This window comes from Rhincodon typus, chromosome 25 (genome assembly GCF_021869965.1).
Source record: "Rhincodon typus isolate 14 chromosome 25, sRhiTyp1.1, whole genome shotgun sequence".
NCBI classification, from domain to species: domain Eukaryota; kingdom Metazoa; phylum Chordata; class Chondrichthyes; order Orectolobiformes; family Rhincodontidae; genus Rhincodon; species Rhincodon typus.
This window is the reverse complement of record NC_063356.1, coordinates 40101913-40122500: the sequence shown is the minus strand read 5'-3', so window position 1 is coordinate 40122500 and position 20588 is coordinate 40101913. Positions and strand designations below refer to the sequence as shown.

General features: G+C 38.6%; 1 protein-coding gene across 15 annotated transcripts in view; it reads left to right on the top strand.

The window, feature by feature from the left end:
* The window catches only part of csde1 (cold shock domain containing E1, RNA-binding), an 87961-nt gene that overhangs the window by 15633 nt on the left and 51740 nt on the right, over positions 1-20588 (top strand). For 8 of the 15 annotated variants that reach the window (XM_048611866.1, XM_048611878.1, XM_048611873.1 and 5 more), the window contains 3 exons: positions 8291-8489; positions 9896-10005; positions 15216-15314. In XM_048611866.1, the coding sequence (XP_048467823.1) occupies positions 8291-8489; positions 9896-10005; positions 15216-15314 (408 nt within the window). The remainder of the gene's footprint in view (positions 1-8290; positions 8490-9895; positions 10006-15215; positions 15315-20588) is intronic. The other 7 variants (XM_048611872.1, XM_048611870.1, XM_048611876.1 and 4 more) reach the window with 1 other exon arrangement.

Here is a 20588-nt window from a genome sequence, read left to right as displayed (position 1 = left end):
CCCCGTCCCCCCCCCCCCCCCCCCCCCCGGCTATATCTCGTGTGCGTTAACACACATTGTTCTAGGAATCTGTCCTGAATGCCCAAACCACTTATGCGTCTGGTTTCCTGGACTTCTGTCCTTCTCGCTTCCCCCTCCCCTGTGATTAATTAACAGAGCTACTCCGTGATCATCTTCCAAACTTCCTATACCCTTTAATATTCTGGTTCCTATTTGTCATCCTGCAGTCATATCTCTGTTATTGCCTGTAAAACATGTTGCATTTTAAATCTATTTATTAGATTTGAACAGTTTCCTAAATGCCTTTGTGTTAAAAGGAGAAAATAGCTGAGGAAGAAAGCATTTTGCTTTATTTGCTAAAATGTTTATTTAGGCACTCTCTTGAAATCAAGCAACCTGTGAAATGTTTGGCACTTCAAATGACTTTCTGGAGTGTTATTTCAAATCTTTGTTTCCATGTTACACATGGCTTTTTGGAGCTATGCAATAAACAACACGTTCCTTTGATGCAAAGAACTTCTTAAATCTTGCCTTCCCTCAATCGTTGTACTTCCCAACCCCAGGATAATTGCATTGCACAAAGGCTGAGTCTCTGTGCCCAATCATACAACTCTTGTCTATTGGTACTATAATTATATTGTGTACATTTCAAATCAAAGCACCTTATTTTTATAAATCCCAAAATAACTTTGCTTTATGTTGCTTAATTAAGATTGTTGGATTATGCAAACTTCAATGCAAAATTAGCCTGTATTATTGGATTTGCACTGCATCTTTTTCCTATATGGAAGGTCCATGGATTTTAAAACTTGCTTGTACTTTTTTTGTTCATTTAGTTTCACAATGCTGCTTCAGAACAAAGCATTAATCAACAGAAATACAAGAATTGTTAAGGGTTATAGCTGGATGATGATTCCTTTCGTAATGAAGGATTCTGCTCTGCTTCTTTTGGACGTCCAGCAAATCTGCAGTTACTTTGATTAAAATTGCCTCTGATAAATTGGTAGTTGGTTTTCTTTTTTGCCAATATGAAAATGTTTAATTCTCAGCCATCACCACACAACTGATTCTGGACCAGAAGCACCGCAAACAGTTTTAATAGCTTTTAGTCTCATGTTAATTCTCCAGCACAGGAGCAGATGGGGCTCTGGAGTTGTGCCTTGACAGTGGTTATGAGGGTTATTAACAAGGGTTATCTACCCACTTGTGAATAATAACCATTTAGTTCCACGGATTTTGTGCGATGACCTAGTGCCCGTTATTAGGGTAGGTATAGGAGTTAACTGGTTGACAGTGCTGTAGTTCATTGTTGATCTCTCAATCCCTTCAATGCTGCCATACTTCGTATAGCATTTATGCCAAAATAATTTTGCTGTTTGTTTGCTGGTATATGATTCATTTGTCTAACCCAGTCCTTTGGCTGGTTTGATGTTGGTAGTGTTCTACCAACGTTTCTTGCATTGAGTGACTTGATCCACCATGCCTTGTGTTCCAAGCGGTCTGCTTGCAAAGCCCCTGACTTCTGTGGTCATTAATCCTAATAAAATATGTTGATGAAATATCACCTGACGTGAATAAAACCTAAAATCAAACTAGCAATTATGCACCATGCCTGTGTTGTTACATATTCTTCCTAGTAAAACATGAAAAGCATTTGAGAACAGTTATTAAACAGGTTGGAGTGCAAGTAGAAATTCTGTGCATTTTATTGTAATTTGTATGTTGTTCTGGCACCTTGTTTTCAGTACTTGTTTTGTTCTGGATGACTTTTTTTTCCATGGCTTGATGGCACAAGTAGATGGTTAAAATGGTCTCATGACTGACAGGAAAAAAAACATTGAGAACTGTCCTTCAGCTGAAGTAACAACCTACAATATTTGAGACCTGAACCCATTTTAGTTTTAATTCAAACAAAAACCAAAAGAACTGCAGATGCTGTAAATCGGGAACAAAAACAAAGTTGCTGGATAAGCTCAGCAGGTCTGGCAGCATCTGAAGGAAAAAAAATCGGTTAATGTTTCTGGTTCAGTGACCCTTCCTCAGTTTTAATCCATCAGTTTTGTGTGGAGTCAGTTGAAGAGTTGACGGAACATCAGATTTAGTCAGTCCCATAATTGATACTTTACCTTTTTTCTTTCAGTGGCTGCACATATAGCAGAATACTGTCAAGTTTGTGAGTAAGCAGAGCTTTTTGGGCCAGAATATTCGGAGCATTCAGCCTACAAATAGTAACTTGGAAATACAGATATTTCATTGTTTTTGGCTTTTGGGTTACAAGTGATACCCACTTTAAAATATGGAATTTAAGCGTTGGAGATTATAGGTGGTACACAAAATTACTGCATTGTGTAACCTATTCTAACTTGTTCAGGAGGACTTTGTTATACCAGAGATAGTGTTAATCGAGTGTTAAAATTTGTCAATAGCTCTTGTCCAGCATCAAGTTTTAAAAAGGGTTTGAACTTAAATCTGTTAGATATTTTTGCAATGCTGAAAACAACTTTGCATGTAATACGTTCATGAACTGTGCATTCTGATCTTCTCTGGCTATTAATTACTGTTCATGTCAGTATGCCACTTCATTAATGAATCAAATCCAGCAACTAGTAACTGAAATTCCCTTTAATGTCTTGTGCATCAAAATGTTTTTGCCAATTGCATACATACCTCAATTTTAGCAGATTAAGTTCTTATTTAAAAATCCTTTTTAATGTAGCAGCTTAAAGCAAATACTGTGCATGCTGAGAGAAAAACAGGCTTCAGTGTCCTGATACTTTCTTGCCAGAGCTGGAAAAAGATGCAGGTTTAGAGCTGAAATCCACTTCTCAGTCTATCTGACAAATGAGTCTCGAATCGTTGGCATTATAATAAAGTCTAAATTAATCACTTTTTTCCAAGACGTGCAATCAGTTTTCAAAAAAGCAACTTCGTTAAAGGAGGTAGAACGGCCCGAAGTGGGGATGGGGCAGAGCTATCATAGCAGCGAACACGGCAGAGGAAAACACTTTTATTAAAAGCAAAAACAAGTGATGGAGGGTGTGATAAGAGAATCACTGTAAATAGTAGGAGTGATTAATAGATAACAAATAATTTTCCACACATATTGCCTGAATAAATTAATAGCAGTTGCTGTTGTCTGAAATTGTTGAACCACATACTCTGCTGCTAGAACTTGAATCACATTACCAATTTGCACTAAATTCTGGTACATTTTTGTACACTGGGGATGAAGAGGTAGCTTGGTGGCTCAGTGTTTAACACTGCCTCAGTGCCAGGGACCTGAGTCCAATTCCGTGTCAAAAGGTGTGCAGGGTAGGTGGAACCACCATGCGACATTGCCCCATAGTGTCCAGGGATGTGCAGGCTAGGTGGCTTAGCCATGGGAAATGCAGGGATAGGGTGGATTCTTGGTGGGTTCTTTGGAAGGTCATGTGCACTCTGGGCCAAATGACCTGTTTCCACGCTGGGATTCTGTGATTCTGAACTTGAGCTTAAAACTTTTACAGCCATCAGAAAAACCACTTAGTTTGGATCTGCACCTACATCTCAATTGAATGTCAAAGACAAAGGTCATTTCTCCAACTGCGCCACCTTTTAACTTTTTTTTGAATTGCTTCTTTTGAATGAGTAGAACTATGTCAAGCAGAAAAACGTTAGTGGCTGAGTGTAGTTGGTTAGTAACATTGTATTGTTACTTTTATGCTGGTGACTACCTGATCATAAACATTCAGGTTCTGACCTAGACCCTTCCTAGTTGGTAACAATGCATGAGCAATATATAAAGTTCTGTATGGATAAATGTGCTGTTGGATTTTGTTTTTTGATCTGTGTATGACAAGCAGGCTCAACTAAACCAGCACTTCTCACTTCCATGTTCACATCAAAGGTGTTACATGATGGTGACCTGTTTAACATGTCAAAAGTTTTCACTGTTTGAAAGCATTTCTCTTGTGCAGCTGCTGATTTGCAGGGGGGTGCAGAGAGGGAGAGATGCACTGTTGTAACAGTAGCCCTCCCTGAGGAGTTTTAATAAGCACATTCCACTTTTCAATTCTTTCAGTTGAGGGTTTATTCCAAATAAGCTATAACAGCTTGGCGAACCACAATTGTGCAAATCTTGTCCATTTCTCTAATTTTATACTGTCTGGAGATTGTAGAAACTTACACATTCCAAAATACTGATCGAAGTACACTTCTTTTTGGATTGGATAGTCTTTTTCTTGGAGATGTTCATATTATCCCTTCCTACTAAGCTGTCCTGGCAGATGTACTGAACACATCCCATCAACAATTTGGCAGTAAACTCCCCTGAAAGCTGCTATACCCATGCACTGGGCACCCCTCCCACCTCATGAAAACGTTTCATCCATAAGCTGGGCATTAGCAGTTTGAGGATGCAACTAGAGTTGGTTTGAAGCTATGGTATATGGAGCAAGCCATTTTAACATTTTAAGTGGGAGGCGATGGCCTAGTGGTATTATAGCCGGACTGTTAATCCAGAGACCTAGATAACATTCTGCGGACTCCGGTTCGAATCCTGCCACGGCAGATGGTAGAATTTGAATTCAATAAATATCTGGAATTAGCAGTCTAATGATGACCATGAACCCATTGTCAATTGTTGGAAAAACCCATCTAGTTCACCAGTGCCCTCTTTAGGGAAGGAAACTACCATCCTTATCTGGTCTGGCCTACATGTGATTCCAGACAAACAGTAATGTGGTTGACTCTTAACTGCTGTCCGGGCAATTAGGGATAGGTAGTAAATGCTGCCTGGCCAGCGACTCCCTCATCCCATGAATGAAATTTTAAAAAACAGGAAACAAGGTACTAATTGAATTCCATACATGGAATATCGTTCAGTAGTTGTGAATACTTAAGCTTGTGTTCAAGCTGTACAAGACGGATGAACTTACGAGAGCATTTGAAATGAGCTGTTTTAAACCTATTTTTCTTTTCTGACTAACAGCCACCTCTCCCACATTTGGGTACAAGAAGCTCAAGTGAGCATCATCTAAGCCCTCAATGTAATGCTGATGGGCAAAAGCGTTACCAATCTTGACTGTTTGTTTTTCTTTTCCCTGAATCGTTAATGTCCAGGCCATTGAAAATTTCCACTTGCCAAACTATGAGATTATAAAACTGAGCAGGTTGAGGAATGAAACTGGAACCTTCCTAGGCTCTTACCCAGCTTCTCCAGACTAGCTCGTTGGCTCAGTGTGGGTACCAGTTTGAAACAATTGTATCACTTGCTAGTTTTCAGTATTTGCATCCTCTTGTGTTTTATGAGAGATTTTTGCAGTGGTTTGTGGTCACTTGATGTCAGACTTGTTTCCTTTTTCCTGTTTTGGAGAGATTGGAGCTCATTTATTAGCGTAGTTGTTAACCAACCTTTTATGGATCTGTTCTATAATGCTGTACTTTCATGCACCAGATGGAGAGTCTCTACGCAGTGTCTTCAGAGCATCTTGCTTCTCCAACTCCTAGTGCACGCTCTCGCCCTCTTTCAACTACACGCTCTGCTTCAATCAGTGCTAAAAAACAGAAGAGAATCCCTCTTTATCAGAGATCAGTAAGTGAGGAAGCATTGATTAGTGATCTTGCAGTCATACTAACAGCATGTAACAGTTGCATTGCAATTTGGTTTGATTAGGGAGTAAATGCACTTTCATATTTTAAACATTAGACTTCAAATCATGCATGTGAAAATATTGGTGTCAGAGCATCTCTGATTTGTTTGTGGTACATAATGTGAAGAAGACTTTTTTTTTCTCTTCAGTGGAATTAAATGTACCTTGATTTTAACACAATGCATTGAATCCAGTGCTTTCAGAGTGTCTGTTTTGAGCTGAAAGCCTGATTTTGAATTATATAGAACATAGTTGTGTTTCCTCTAAGCATTTGAGAGATGGTGATATTAACTTGAGGGTTCAGAAAAGGTTTACAGGATATTGCTGAGACTAGAGAGAGTTTATCTATGGAATTCACTGCCACAGAAGGCTGTGGAGGCCAGGTCATTGAGTACTATTAAGACTCAGGTTCTTGATTATCAACGGTTACGCGGAGAAAGCGGGAGAATGGCCTAACTTCTGCTCCGGTGTCTTATGGAATGGGGTTGAGGAACTTATTGGCCATGATTTGAATGGCAGAGCAGACTATGGGCTGAATGGCCTAATTTCTGCTCCTTTGTCTTTATGGTCTTACAAGGAGAGGTCGGATAGGCTGGGATTTCTACGCTCCAGTGATATGAGGTTGAGGGGTGACCTTAGAAGTTTATAAAATCATGACTGGCATAGATAAGGTGAATAGCAAAGGTCTTTTCCCCACGGTGGGGGGGTTGAAAACTAAAAGGCATACTCTTAAGATGGGAGGAGAGAGATTTTAAAAGGGACTCAGCAACTTCACGCAGAGGGTGGTTTGTATGTGGAGTGAACTGTCAAAGGAAGTGGTAGATGCAGGTACAGTTGCAGCATTTAAAAGATATTTGGGCAAGTACATGAATAGGAAAGATTATAGAGGGATTATAGATTAAATGCAGGCAAGTGGGTCTAGGGAAACTTGGAGTCGGGACAAAGGGTCTGTTTTTGTACTCTGACTCTACATTCCCTTTGTTAGGGTGATGGATTTCAAACCAACAGCAGATGGGGAAATTAATGAACAATGTACAACTTTATTGGGAAAACTTTTTTTGAAAGACCACTTTCAGTCACCAGATTTAGAGAACATTGGAATATCAATGTTTTGGGTGTAGTGCACTGCAACATGCTCAACTGGGATTCAATTTGGGAAAAGAAAATATAAAGGTATATTTAAATATCTTTGTAGTACAATAAGTCATAATTACCAATAAAACCTGATCTGTTTGCCAGTCATTTAAGCTAGCTTAAGGTAAATATTGCAGTACTCGTTTTACTTCCTGAAGTTCTAAGGATACTGTCAACCAAACAAGTGTATGATCTAAATATTCAAGCAGGAATTATTTGCATCATGCTCTCATTTCTTTGAGAATAGGCAAAACGAGAGAGGCACAACCAGGGCTCTCCTGTCCATAGCACAGGGTATGGGTTTTTCAGAACAATTTAAATACCTCAAAGGGTCAGTGCATTTAAAAAAAAAACAACTAGATTTTTCTCATTCTTGCTGATTTGCAGGCCTTTATGGAGCAGCTGTTAGGCATTATAGCAGTGCAATAGGCCATGTCCACCAACCAAAAAAATCGAAAGGGGCCTCAGCTGTCAGAAATTGGTCTAAGCTTCACAGCAGCTGCTGTCTTGCAGCTTGTGATCCTGAGGTTTTAATCTTGTTTAGGAAGCCACACTCGTTATCTCTTTGCTTGCTTTTTCTTTTTTAGACATGATGCACAATGTTTTTAACATAACTGACTAAAAGCTGCTTTGTTTTCCTAAATGAATACTGACTAATACAGCTGCATGTTGAACTTCTAGCTAATCCTTGGACTCTTTCTGCAGTATTGATTTTGTGAGAATTGATCTTCAGCCTTTTTTAGCCCTTTTTTAAAATAAAATTTCGATACCGCACTGTTGAGTGGCAATAAATGCTTTCTTGAGTATCTCAATTTCAGTGATTTTTTTTTTGAGGCATCTTCCATTTGGAGAAAGCAAAGTATTTAGTTGCTTGTTATGTATCTTTTTGATATTTAAAGCTTTCAAAATTTCTTAGGGTTCTATATTCATCTTTTAAATCAAGGATGCTGTGAGGTATCCATGAAATGATCTCCATGTAAAACAACTTCACAGTTGTCAGAAATTTGCATGGTTTGTTTGTTGAAATGGCCTTGCAGTATATCATGCTATTTGAAACTTAAGCATCTCATCAAAGCTCTTTTTTCTTGAATCTTTCCCACGTCCTTTAGTTACAAAGGCAGCCAATTAAACTCTGGTCTAAACTGCAGTAAGTTTAAAAACTCTGAGCTGACTAATTTAACTGACAAGCTTGGCACACACAATATCTGTACTTGTATTTTAACTTTCATTTTGTCTCTGCGCAAGGTGTACACACAGTTCACCTTGTTAAAGATTTGCCTTTTTATGTACTTCACCCTTGAATTATTCACTGGTTGTTTTAGTTTTTCAGCAGTTCACTGTTCTGGTAAATGTTCAGGTTTAAATCTTTAGTGCTTAACTGTCATTTGGAAAATGTCCTGATCTTTCTCAATGTCCTCTCTAGTTTCAGGGTGCCTAGGATTTCTAGTGGCTATTTAAAAGATAATTGAGATCCATATGTTCTCTCAAATGTTGACTTGGAAATATACCTTTTCTGCCCCATGCAGATGAGCTTTGATCCGAACCTCTTGCATAACAATGGCCATTCTGGTTTTGCTAATGGTACCTCAGGAGCCTTGCGTGAAACAGGCATCATTGAGAAGTTGCTAGCATCGTATGGCTTTATCCAGTGCACTGAACGTCAAGCAAGACTCTTCTTCCATTGCTCTCAATACAGTGGGAATCTTCAAGATCTGAAAGTGGGAGGTGAGAAATACTCACTGCTCAAATGTATAATGTACCAGTTCAACCCCCCTCTCAGCAGCCTAGTACATTTGGGATAAAACTGATTCTTTGCAATGAAGCTCTGTAGTTGTATAACAAGCGAAACAGTAACTTGTAAAATATAACAAATTTGGAAACTATTTCTAGAATGTGGACGATGTAATTACCTACACAACAAACAAAATAACACTGAAATGTAAGCATAAAACAGCTATAGCAGCACTGACTTACTACAATAGGAATTGTCGTAACATAATTGTCTTCCTCCATGTTGCAGTTTCTTAATTCTTGTTTAGAAGACATGAAGTTTAAAAACTCTTGCACTGAGATATAATTATCAAGTATTCCAAGCATCTCCATTAACTGTTGCAAGGAAAAGTCTAGCATTTTGTTCCCTCCATCATGCTTCTAAGTCATATTTGCTGTTGTTTTGGGTTGTATTTTATAAAAGTAAAATACCTGCATGAGTATGGAGGTTGGAGGTATATTTGGCTGGATCTTTGCTTATTTCCCAAGCTGTGAACTAGTCAAAAGTAATAAATGATTCTTCAGAATCTGTTAATGGTGGCAAAAGAATATTATAACTTCACAACGTATGACACTGAACAGCAGGCCATTCAGCCCAGTAGGTCTTGAGCTAGTGTTTTCCTGCCCGTAAGTAATATAGCACAAGGACTAAAACTCTTCAAGAAGGCAACTCACCACCACTTTCTCAAGGCAGCTGGGGCTGGGCAATAAATGCAGGGGTTAAACCATTGACCAGGAGCTGAGTTGGTCGAGCCAACTAAATATACAGCTACAATAGCAGGTTAGACTGAATTCTGTAGCAAGTAACTTATCTCCAGAATCCCCAAAACATGCCATTTATCTAGAAAGTCCAGATCAGGATTGATGGGTTATTGTCCATTTGTCTAGATGAGTGCAACTGTCTTGTTCAAGAATCTTAATTGTCCAGGAGAAAGCAGCCCATTTCGTTGACACCTCACTCCATTCATTGTATGCTTTCACCACTCAGTGGTAGCAGTGTGGCACTTCACTGGAGCAACTTGCCAAAGTTCCTTCAATAGCAAACTTGTACCACTTAACAGGATCAGGGCAGTAGATGTATGGGAATGCCTGCCTGTAAGTTCTTCAAGTCAGAACAGAATGGAGCTTGGAACTAATATCAAAATTCCTTCACTATCACTGTGTTTAAATCCTAACGCTCCCTAACAGTGTTTAACTACTTACATGGGCTGCCTTGTGGTAGGAAGGTGGCTCATGCCTTTCTTGAGGGCATTTGGGATAAGCAGCAGAAACCGACCTGACCCATTTATATGTTCAGTATAAACTTTCTCACCCTTGACCTAGTAGGAACTGGGTAATGATTAATCTGAATTGATCTGCAGATGATGTGGAATTTGAAGTATCTTCTGACAGACGGACTGGAAAACCAATTGCTGTGAAATTGCTAAAAGTGAAGCCTGAAATTTTGCCTGAAGAAAGAATTACAGGACAGGTAAGGATCACTCATTGTTAGACTATTCTGGGAAGTGTCTTTTTCAACATTGGTTCATAACTAGATTTTTGTTTTTTAAAAGACCTGGTAATTGTTTTCTCCATCAAATGTTTAATTGCATTCTGTAATATTATCATGAATCCAGTATGAATGCAATATCTACATCCAATGTCTCTACTTATTTCAAAATATCATTTTGTACCAGTTTTTCAAACCAATTTTGAATGTTCTGAGGAGGAAAGCATGCAGCAAGCCTGATCTTTTTCAAATCCCAAATATCAACACTTTCATAACTAGGGGTGGGTGTAAAGGTTGCTGCTTTAAACTCTTTGTTCTCCACATACCATTGGTCACCCCCTAAACCCATAAATCTCATGTGGAATGTTGAGCTTTTCAGTTTGTGCTGTTTTGGAAGAACACTTTGTCTGCATCTCCCAGGTAGTGGTACTGAGAATAATTGTCTGGTTTTGGTGTCTTGATCGTGTTTTGAGATTTCTGTGCTGTCGAATTTCACATGTACAAAGCCCAATGAGGCCCTGTGCTTTGAAACAAAGGAATGACATGTTTGCTGTTTCCAAGCTCAAATCCCAATGGCTCTCTTGTGCAAACTTGGATCTAAAAATAGTCTTCACGTGTAAGAGATGTCATATCAAAGTTACATCAGAAGAAACCCTATAACACTTTCTCCTTTTATGTTGTTGCATGAGTTGTCAATAACTGCATTCCAACTCAATTAATCTAAATAAGCAATAATTGTTTTCACCCTTCTTTCTGTTGTCACGCACTGTTCCCCTTCTTCCTTTCTGTATGACATTCGTTTGTCTTATTCCTGTGAAATTGTGTGGACAAGAATATTCCCTGTCTCGACTCTTCTGTTTTTCCCTTTGGCTAACTTTTATTGTTTGAGTACCAGCTTCTTCAAGGTGCTTGTAACTGACCAAACTTTAGCTTCAAATTTAAACAGTGACTGTGTGAAAGAGTTCCAAAAAAAAATTGAGCGGGAGCCAGGCTAAGTAGATGGAACAGTCAGAATTGACAACAGACTGATCTGAATTAGTGGAACATTAGCAGTTCCAGGATAATTTCTTTCCCTTTTCAGCTGTCTAGTTGTTCCCTGTAAGTGATTTTCTGCTGATCAATTCTACATCTGTTCTCTGCTCAATTAGTTTCCATTATATATCACCATCAGTGAGAGGTTGTAAACTGTTCAGTCCTTCATATGACTGTTATTGGATTCACATGTTTATCTTTTTGGTTCCAGTCAATTCCCCCATTTTGTTCGTTTTTGGCTTGTATTGTCTGATCATCAATAAAATTACACAAGAAACCATCATCTTACCAAAGATTTAGTTTGTCCCAAGTAGACAGACTTGAAACTTCTAGTTTTGGTTTTGAATATTGCTGTCAAAACTCTGCTAGCACCTTCCTGCTTAGTAACATTTCTTCTTTCACTGTTGAAATAAACACCATTTGCTATTCTGAACCATTCTGTAGCTCCTCATTACCAGGGGCTTTTATCTTTCCTGTGCCTGTTCTTCAGTTCTCTATAGTGCAAGGACCTTTTGAATCTAAAGTAGTATCATGCTTTAACTTATTCCTTCCTGGGCCTGCACAGTGGAATTTCTTGACTTTTCAGTTTGTCATGTCTAATATTTTTGCGGGGATATCTCGGGTGCTGCTATGTTGTTCTTGACTCTAGAAGTCCTGCACTAAAGACCTTGGCCCTCATACTAGATCATTCAACTTTTTAAATACCTGGGAATTTCAGAATTTAAACTAATGATTTAGAGAAGACAGTTCTAATATATATGAAAACAAATGAACAGCATCTCCTCAAAGTGTAGTGGTCAAATTCGATGTAAATTGTATCAGAATCTAAATCTGTAGTGATGTTTACATTTCAATACGGAAGATCTTCGTCAGGTAAGTGTGTCTGAAGTGCAAAAATTCTGGGAGCAAGCTCTTTGTTTTAGGTGATTTTTTTTTTTAAGATTTGTGATCAAGGACAAGGGGCTTTTCAGGAGAAGTGATTTATGAACTGACGTTCCCAAAAACACATTAATTCTTCCATAACCTAACCGGTATTAAGCCCACTGTTTCTGGTCCATATTTCTTATTTTTTTAAAGGGGTTTATTTCTGGAAGAGAAGAGTTTTAAGGCTCAGCTGTCTTGAGGCAGAACATAATTTGCTTACTAAACATTTGTAGGGATTCTGCAATAGCTTTCAGATATGACTGTCACGTTGTACTTTTTTTGAACAGAAACACACCCCTTTAAAGGATTTGCAGGTGGGCTTCATAGCATATGTTGGGAGCTCTCAATTTTGCCTCTTCTGTGCTAGGCATATTGCTCACACTTCTGGCCCAACAATGTTAGAATATTACACAGGTCAGTTTTATTGACGAGGCTGTATAAATATACAGTCTGTAAACACATTGGTGGGATCTGAATGGGCCTGACATGTGGACCACCTCCTACAAGCATGCAGAGCTTAAAATACACAGTGTATGACTGTTTGTTTGTTTTTCCAATGGAATTGTCCTTCAGTTGCACCAAGCTTTTTAAAATTTCTACTTGAAACCGATCCTTGCCAGTCTTCCCTCCTTTTTTTTTCCTCCTCCTTAGCTGCAATCCTAAACGTCTTTCACGTGAGGCAACATTTATTCACGGGCATCCCTGCTTAAGGCTGAAACAGGAGTATCATGAAAAGATCTCCACCTGGACATTATAGCAGGTTGCTTCTTACAGCCATCTTCCTGTTTTGAGCAGCTAATCCTATGGGGAGGAGGAAATTTCACTGACACACTTTGCTCTCATCCTCTAGTCAAAACAAGCTTGAGGCTTCTCGTTTTGAGATTATTAAAGTACATGGGGTTTTTTGTGATCTTTAATGCCCTTTTCTTCCTGCCCCTGTTCTCTTCCGCACCTCGAGTCACTTTATATTCCTATACTAAAGTGGACAGGAAAACATGATGAATCGTGTTCTTTTATAGATGCTTAAACTGAGGAAAGTACCTATAAAGCCTCCCGACCTTGTGTCCAAACCTCGACGTGTCAAGTTAAAATTGAAATTCCAGGTTCTCTACAGTACAGCCCTTTTTATCAAATCATAGTTGTACTTTGGCCAATACGTATTAGTTGTCCTTGTGTTGGTATGTTATCACTATAACCAAATTGGACATTGTGCTTGTCGAGCATATGGTGGGCCACTGGGGTTTTCAGTAGTAGAAAAAAATGCAGATATATTGGAGCTGTTCATACAGTTGCCTGCATAGAAACATCAGCTAGATAAGGATGACATAGAAGAAACTCTAGAGAAAAAGACTTTGGTCTGCTAGTTGTGATTTGAGTGCTGTGTATTTTCAGCCTTGATGCAAGTTTACTGTCTTTCTGAGGATAAGTAGCTACACTGGTTGGATTTCAGTAAATTCAAACAAGCCTGTCCAGGATATTTCAGATGGCATATCCATGCTAGTAACCCAACTAACTAACCAACCAAGTACAAGTGATGAATCTGCACAGAAGGGGCTTTTTATTTGAAGTCTGATCGATCATATTAAATTGAATAAAAGATGATTTAGTGAGGGATAAATTCCTGTTGCTGATCATCTAATCTCTAGGTTATTAGGATAAAGAACAGGAATCTGGTTAATTCCAATTATTTTTGTCTTATGCCTTGTCAAACTGTTTCCTCAAAGGGCAGTGTTTTATGTCCACTCCGTTCCTTGACACTTTTTTGACTGTTGAAAATAGCATTAACTAACGTGGTCCATGGTTGTAGTTGATAGTTGATAGTCAAGATTTCCCTCTTGTGAAATCAGGACAAAGGATTGGTATAATGTACAGTCCATAAGGCCTTGTTGTCTGCAGTGCTCGTAAGAGAGTGTGGAACACTTGCATTGTGATGCACAAGAATTATAATCTGCATTCTGGACTCTATTAGTGGGGTTGGATAGGGAATTTACTTGACTAAAAATTGAGGGGGTAGAGTAGAGTAGCTATTAGTGGGGTACTAGATCTGTTTTATTGTTTTAGATATGAGAAAGTTTCCCTGATTAGATACGGTCATTCTTGTGGCTTGAGTATCAGCCAACAGGGTGAGTCAACTGCATTCTTAGTGTCTTTTTGTTTTGATGGTCAGGTGTGCTTGTTAACTCCAGTTCCTTTTTAATTGGTATCTAAAGTTCCTGGTGGCTGTACAATGTTCTGCCTTTTTTCCCCAAAAAATCTCCTTGGAGATTAACGTGGACCGCAATGATGCAATCTTCGTACTTTGTGTAAATACTGTGATATGATCATCTTTGGGGATATTAGTTTGACTGGCTAGTCGATAAAGAATGTAAATTGATTGAACCTGTTACTTTTTGATGTGCAGATATCATGGAAGATAATGAAAAGTATATTCTAAAGGCTTTAATTTTATTTTGAAGTACCACTATATATTCTTCACTTGAGCCAATTTAAATTGTATTCAGTAACTGGGATCTTCTATCATGAAGTTAAACTATGTAGCATTTGATCTTCGTTTCACTGAGCTCAGGTCTGGTCTACTCTCTAGTGCATTTAGGAATGGGTAACTGATTATATGAGGGATTGGAAGGGATATTCTGCATATGAGTGTATGGAAGGGAACTTGATATGATCTGTAGGAGACCATTTGAAGGGACAGAACTGTAATTATTCCATTGTATCACTTTATTTTTCCCATGGTATGTGGAGGATAACTTATTTTCATGATTGAAGGAAGGAAACTAATACCTTCATGGTGAGTAAGCTACCTTTATTTAATAGAAGATAAATTTCTTACTATTAATTGGTGTCAGCAACTAGTTTCTTAGCAACCACTGGCCTTTTTTAAACTTTTTAAACCAACAAATCAACTGGAAATCAGGGGTTGAAAAGTTGAATGTAGTGGTTTGGAAACAGGCATGCCAATATATTCCGGTTGTCAGGCCATTGTAGATCTGATATTACTGTTTTCAGTGCTGAATTACTGCTACTGTATGGATAGAATACCCAGTGGCAGAAATCCAGTACTATAACAGATCACAATTTTTCAACCAATTCATTAGAAATTGAAGGAACATTTTTTCTGCTGGTCTAAACCTGAAAAGAGACCTAGGGCCTTTTGACCAGTGGCATTTTCAACCCCTGGAAAGCCTTCATATACCCTCCTGACATTATTCTTTGTTATGTCATGGTATGTCCAGGTTGTCTGTGCTGCTCCCCTTAACCTTGAGAACAAATCTGGGCTGAAACCTTCATCTCCTGGTCAGACTTCAGGCAGTGTGTGCTATGAACGCAATGGGGTAAGATTGGATTTTGTCTTTCCAGGTAATAAATGATCTTCAGGTAGGTCACCCATAAAGGCACTTGAGTTTAGGCATGCATGCATCAGCCAGATTGTTTGTTGTTTTTTAAATTAGATGGCTCCTACATTGTGGATAACCTCCTATGCACCAACGAAATTACATTCCCCAGTAACTTTTTGGTCCATAACTTTTTTAGCCTTGATGTGTGCTAGTTTTGGGCTCTTGTCAGTTGGGTAGTGCTTGGAAAATACTCCAATGTGGATTAACGTTTAAGCAGTTTAGCTTTTTCTAAACTTTGTGAAACTTCAGTCTTTAAAATTGATGTACGTAATGACTCAATTTGTTTGAAAAAGCATGGAAATATGCAAATATGCCTTTGAGCTCTCAACTAGATTCTACCACTGCAGGAAGTGGTTTGAAGTTGCATTCCTCCAGTGTATGTGTTGTGCATGCTTTCTAAGTCATTTGGAAGATTTTTCACTTTTCAAATTGTTTAATATAAATGCTTATTTCAGCCCCTGAAAAATCTGGATTCTTAAAGTCATACCTGCATTGATTTTCAGCAGCTTTACCTGTAGACGGAGCTTTGTCAACATCAAACTCCCAAGGTGTGACTGTTTTCTGATTTAAGGGGAAAAATATTTGTTTTTGAGAAGTATTTCATAAAACATCAAAAGGACCAACCCTGGATACTGAAGATGAACTTGGGTGATGACATCTGACTTTATTTTCACATGAAGGAAGATATGTGCTGCTACTATCACAATGGTGTGTTTCATTCGTTTGTGCTGAGATGCCTTCTGCCTTCAGTTATCAGGCAGTTTTTTATGGCTTAAGCTGTTGCTTATGAAGTACACAAGACGTGGCAATAGCAAAACTTTTAATTTTTCCTTTTAAGCTGTAGTGAAGGTTCAAAGAGTGGACTTTCCATGGCCTAGTATAATTCCATTTGACGCCTGTCTGAGTTTAAGAGCAAGGCTAGAAGAATCTGCTGTCATCTCATTTGGAAGGGCCTCCCATGAGAAACCATTTCAAAACAGTGTATTTTGAAAGGATTTTCAGTTGCCGAGTGAATGGTTGGCTTCTATAAACTTTCAAGTTAATTTAAATCCTGACCTCCTTGGAGCACACTTAATATTTCTTGTTCTGATCCTAAGTGACACATGCCTCTCTTGTTCTAGCTATCAAAGGCAGACTTGGTAATTGCAAACTGTTTTAATGGTGGCTTGCTTTTATAAGCAATTCAAAGGTTGTCTACTGAAGATCTGTGTATTGTCTACATTAATCTCAGCTAGACGTGATCTCTTGTCCAGTGACATCTCTGAATAAAATAATTAATGATTTGTATTAAAATGTTTAATCTTGCTATATGCAATATGCATATAACCTGAGATTGAATTCTGCATAGTCTCATCACATCCTTTTTTGTTGTTTTCATGGCATGTGATAAAATAGTTTCTGGGTCTGAAGGACTCATTGAAACAATTTCAACACTTGGACTACTGTGGTTTCAAGTTTGGAGATGCATAAACAATCTGGCTGCAAGTTGAAGTTATTTCATGTTGCTGTAATTTAGTTTTGGTCAGGAAAGAGCTATTGGAACATTGTTGTATTGACTGAAGCTGTGTATTAGGAAAATACTTTGTTCATATAGGATTTAATAATATTGTACCCTTGAATTTCCTGACTCATCACCTTGGAAATGGGAAATTAATTAGTTGGACTGCAGTGATTTTATTACTGGCTATTCATCAGATGAACTTATTTTGCAACGCAAATAACTTGACTACCTTGAAATTTTTGTCATAGGCATTTGGTAATTCTCCTTGAATGCCTTGGCATTTTCTGGTAATCTGTTTATGCATAATCCTCCACAATATATCATGTAAAAGTCTACCAATTCCAAGACTAAATTCACTTGGGTATATTTTCATTAAATCATTCCTTTTCCAAATGAGTTCTGCCAAGGCACTTGTTGATATTCCTGTAAACAAACCACCAGCATTGCATTCAGTTTGTGTTTTTTGTGTTTAGTGTTTCAGATTTGATTTTCACTTGACTGTGACATTTGTTATTTGCCAAAACCCAGTTTCAAAACTTAATTCCAAACTTCTTGGGTGTTACTTAATTTTGTAGCTTTTCATGTGCTGGAGGGAGGAGTAAAAGAAGTGGAAACATTTTGCAAAGGAGGACTTTGTTTTGGTTTTGAGGATTGTGATTGAAGCAGGATTTTCTTTGTGGATTTCTTGGGACAATCCAATTACATCAAAGGCTGTAAATTTTGGTTTGGACAAAATTTCCTGGTTTTGTTTTTTTCTTGTTTGCACTTGAGGACAAATGGTGCCAGTTTTGCTTTTGTTTGCCCAAAAGAAAAACGTGATCCTGATTCTTTGAGTGCAATCTCTAGAACCACTTCTGTCTGCCTTTTGCACTAGCTTCAGAGTAGGCTACTTCTATTCCCTAACTCTGCAATTAGTGGAAGTATCATTTTGAGGATTGCCATAAGATCCATATGTGACCTTGTGTAGAAGGTCCCCAGTGCTTTAACTAACTATTTCCCACATTGGTAATTGAGTATAAAACTAGTTTTGTTTTTTGCCTTATTTGTGCCTCTTCCATAGTTATCTTGATGCTGTTCTTAACAGTTGATACAAGTGCACAAAAATAGTAGTCTGACCAACCAAGGCTACATATATGGAAACTGAATGTTATTGGGGTGTGACATTCCCAATCAAATGATCAAAGCTGTTCAGTCCTTCCACATCCACTCATGAATGGTGGACACTTTTTTGTCAGGAGTGGGCTCAATGAATATCCTTATCAATTTTTAAACTGAGAATTTGGGTACAAAAGATGAAGAGCCATCTTTAGCCAGAAGGACCAAAAAATGCTTGGTTCACACCTCCTTCTGAAGTTCTCAACATCAGAAACTGTTATTCAGTTTCAATATATTTCAATATATTAGACATTTGTCACAAAACTGCTATATCCAGTGTGCTCAGCAAAGGCTATGTCCCTGATAACATCCTGCTGAAATGCTAAAGAATTTGTAACATAGACTGGTTGTGCTTCCAAGTTGCTCTCGTTCAGTTAGCACATTGGCATTTATCTGATGCTGGAAAATAGCTCTGGTATTTCCTAGTCTGAAAAGTCCTGGACAAATTGAATCTGTATCAAATTGATTGTCATATCATTTAGCCTTATCTTATTCAGAAGTAAAGTTCTGATGATGGCTCTATTGAGCAGCATTTACTCATCAATAGCCTACACAATGCTTAGTTTGGAGTTCCAGAAGGACATCTCTGCTGTAGATATCATAACAGACTGGGTCCAAACATGAAAAGAAGATCTGAATTCCCAGAGTTGAGGTGAGAGTGCTGCTTTTGGTTATCAAGACACTATTTGACAGTGTGACATAAGGCATCTTAATAAAACTGGGGGAAAATGCTACTGGTTGGCCTTTTAACCATGTTCCTTTTTAAAGTGATTTGTGGTGGTTGGAGGCAGAATGTCTGTCTGTCTCTGCCAGGGCAGAGTGGTCAAGCCCAACCACTTTTTTAGCTGCTTCATCAATGACCTGTCCAACTCAAGTCCAAAGAGGGCAATGTTCAGTTATTGCTCTGTTCTGTTAGATTTGCAAATCTGTGGATTACAATGCAACTTGTCAGCTTGCTGAAAAACCAATTGTGTTTGGGTTTCATCTGACTAGTACAACTGTAAAAGTAACAGACTACCATAGAAAAAACTTTTAAGTACTTCCAATGTATTCACTGTCATTGACACCTTTTTATTTCCTTACTGTCGTCCTCCTAGCGGTTAGCCTGGCCGATTTTTAAATTAAACTGGGCATGCAGAGGAATCAGTTTGGCTACAAGAGTAGGTCAGAGACTAGGTATTCTATGGCAAAAAAGCTCACTACCTGACTTCCTGAAGTCTTTCCCACATCTGGAAACGATCAAGTCAGTGTTAATAATGGCCAGGCCAATATTTATTACCCATCTAGCATTTCATAAGGTAATGGTGAGCTACTGCCTCAGATCTGTACCTACATCACAAGGACAAGTGCGTAAATGTGATGGAATACTCCCCATTGCTTGAATGGGTACAGATCCAGCAGTTTGCACCATTTAGGATAAAGCAACCTGCTTAATTGGCACCGCATTCACTCATTCATTCAGCCACTAACATGCAGTGGCTATGGGGCTTACTTCTCCAAGATACTTAAAAGCAACTTGCTCAACTTATTCAGCAACCTCTTTCAAACTGTGACCTCCACTGCCTTGGGACAAGTTCAGTCATTAGCGAGTCAACCACCCCTAAGCTGGGCATCATCCTGATTTTAAAAATACACCACTGTTCTTTCACCATTGATCCCATCTCCATTTCAAATTGGAGAATCCTTCATTTTGAACAAGCAAACACGTTTCTAGACTTCCCCACGAGAGAAATGTCCTTCGTGTCTACTCTTCACTCTCCCTCAGAATCTTTTGTTTCTATAAGATCACCCTTATTTTTCTTTTCAATATGTGCTGGCCCAACCTGTTCAACCTTCCCCTCAAAAGGATCTCTTCATTCTTGGGAATCAGCCTCCTCAATCTTGTCTGAACTGCATCCAATGCAAAGTATAATCCCTCTTTCCTAGCGTATGATTATGCAGTGCTCCAGGTACAAAGGACAGAAAAGATTCACGTGTCCTTTACAATTGTAGCAAGGTTCCTGCTTTCATTCTCCATCCCCTTTGAAAAACCAGCATTCCTTTTGTCTTCCTCACTACTTGATGTGCCTGCATGCAGACTTGGTTATGTGCACTCCTCACATTGTACTTTATCCAACACGTTTGCACACTAACTTAAGGCTTAGTCTTGTTGTGTGAAGAGGATAGCCTGCTTTCCTGCCTATCTTTTATATCATCTAACACTTTTTGTTAATGAACAATATTAGGTGAAATAACCTCACTTCTGCTCTTATCCTGAATGGAGGAAGAGTTATCTCTGTCACTTTTATAACCTTCCAAGTATTTACTAGAGCCGAGGGGAATTTAAGGTTACAACCAATGCATTCTACCTAATGATTTTCTACTATTCTTGGGATCTGTTTTCTTCCTTCGTGTGGAAGACCTGCAGAATGCACACTCAGAACCTGCCCCCACCATTTCCTTAGATGACAAGGTGTAGAGCTGGATGAACACAGCAGGCCAAGCAACATCAGAGGAGCAGGAAAGCTGACCTTTTGGGCCTAGACCCTCCCTCCCCCATTTCTGAAGAAGGGTCT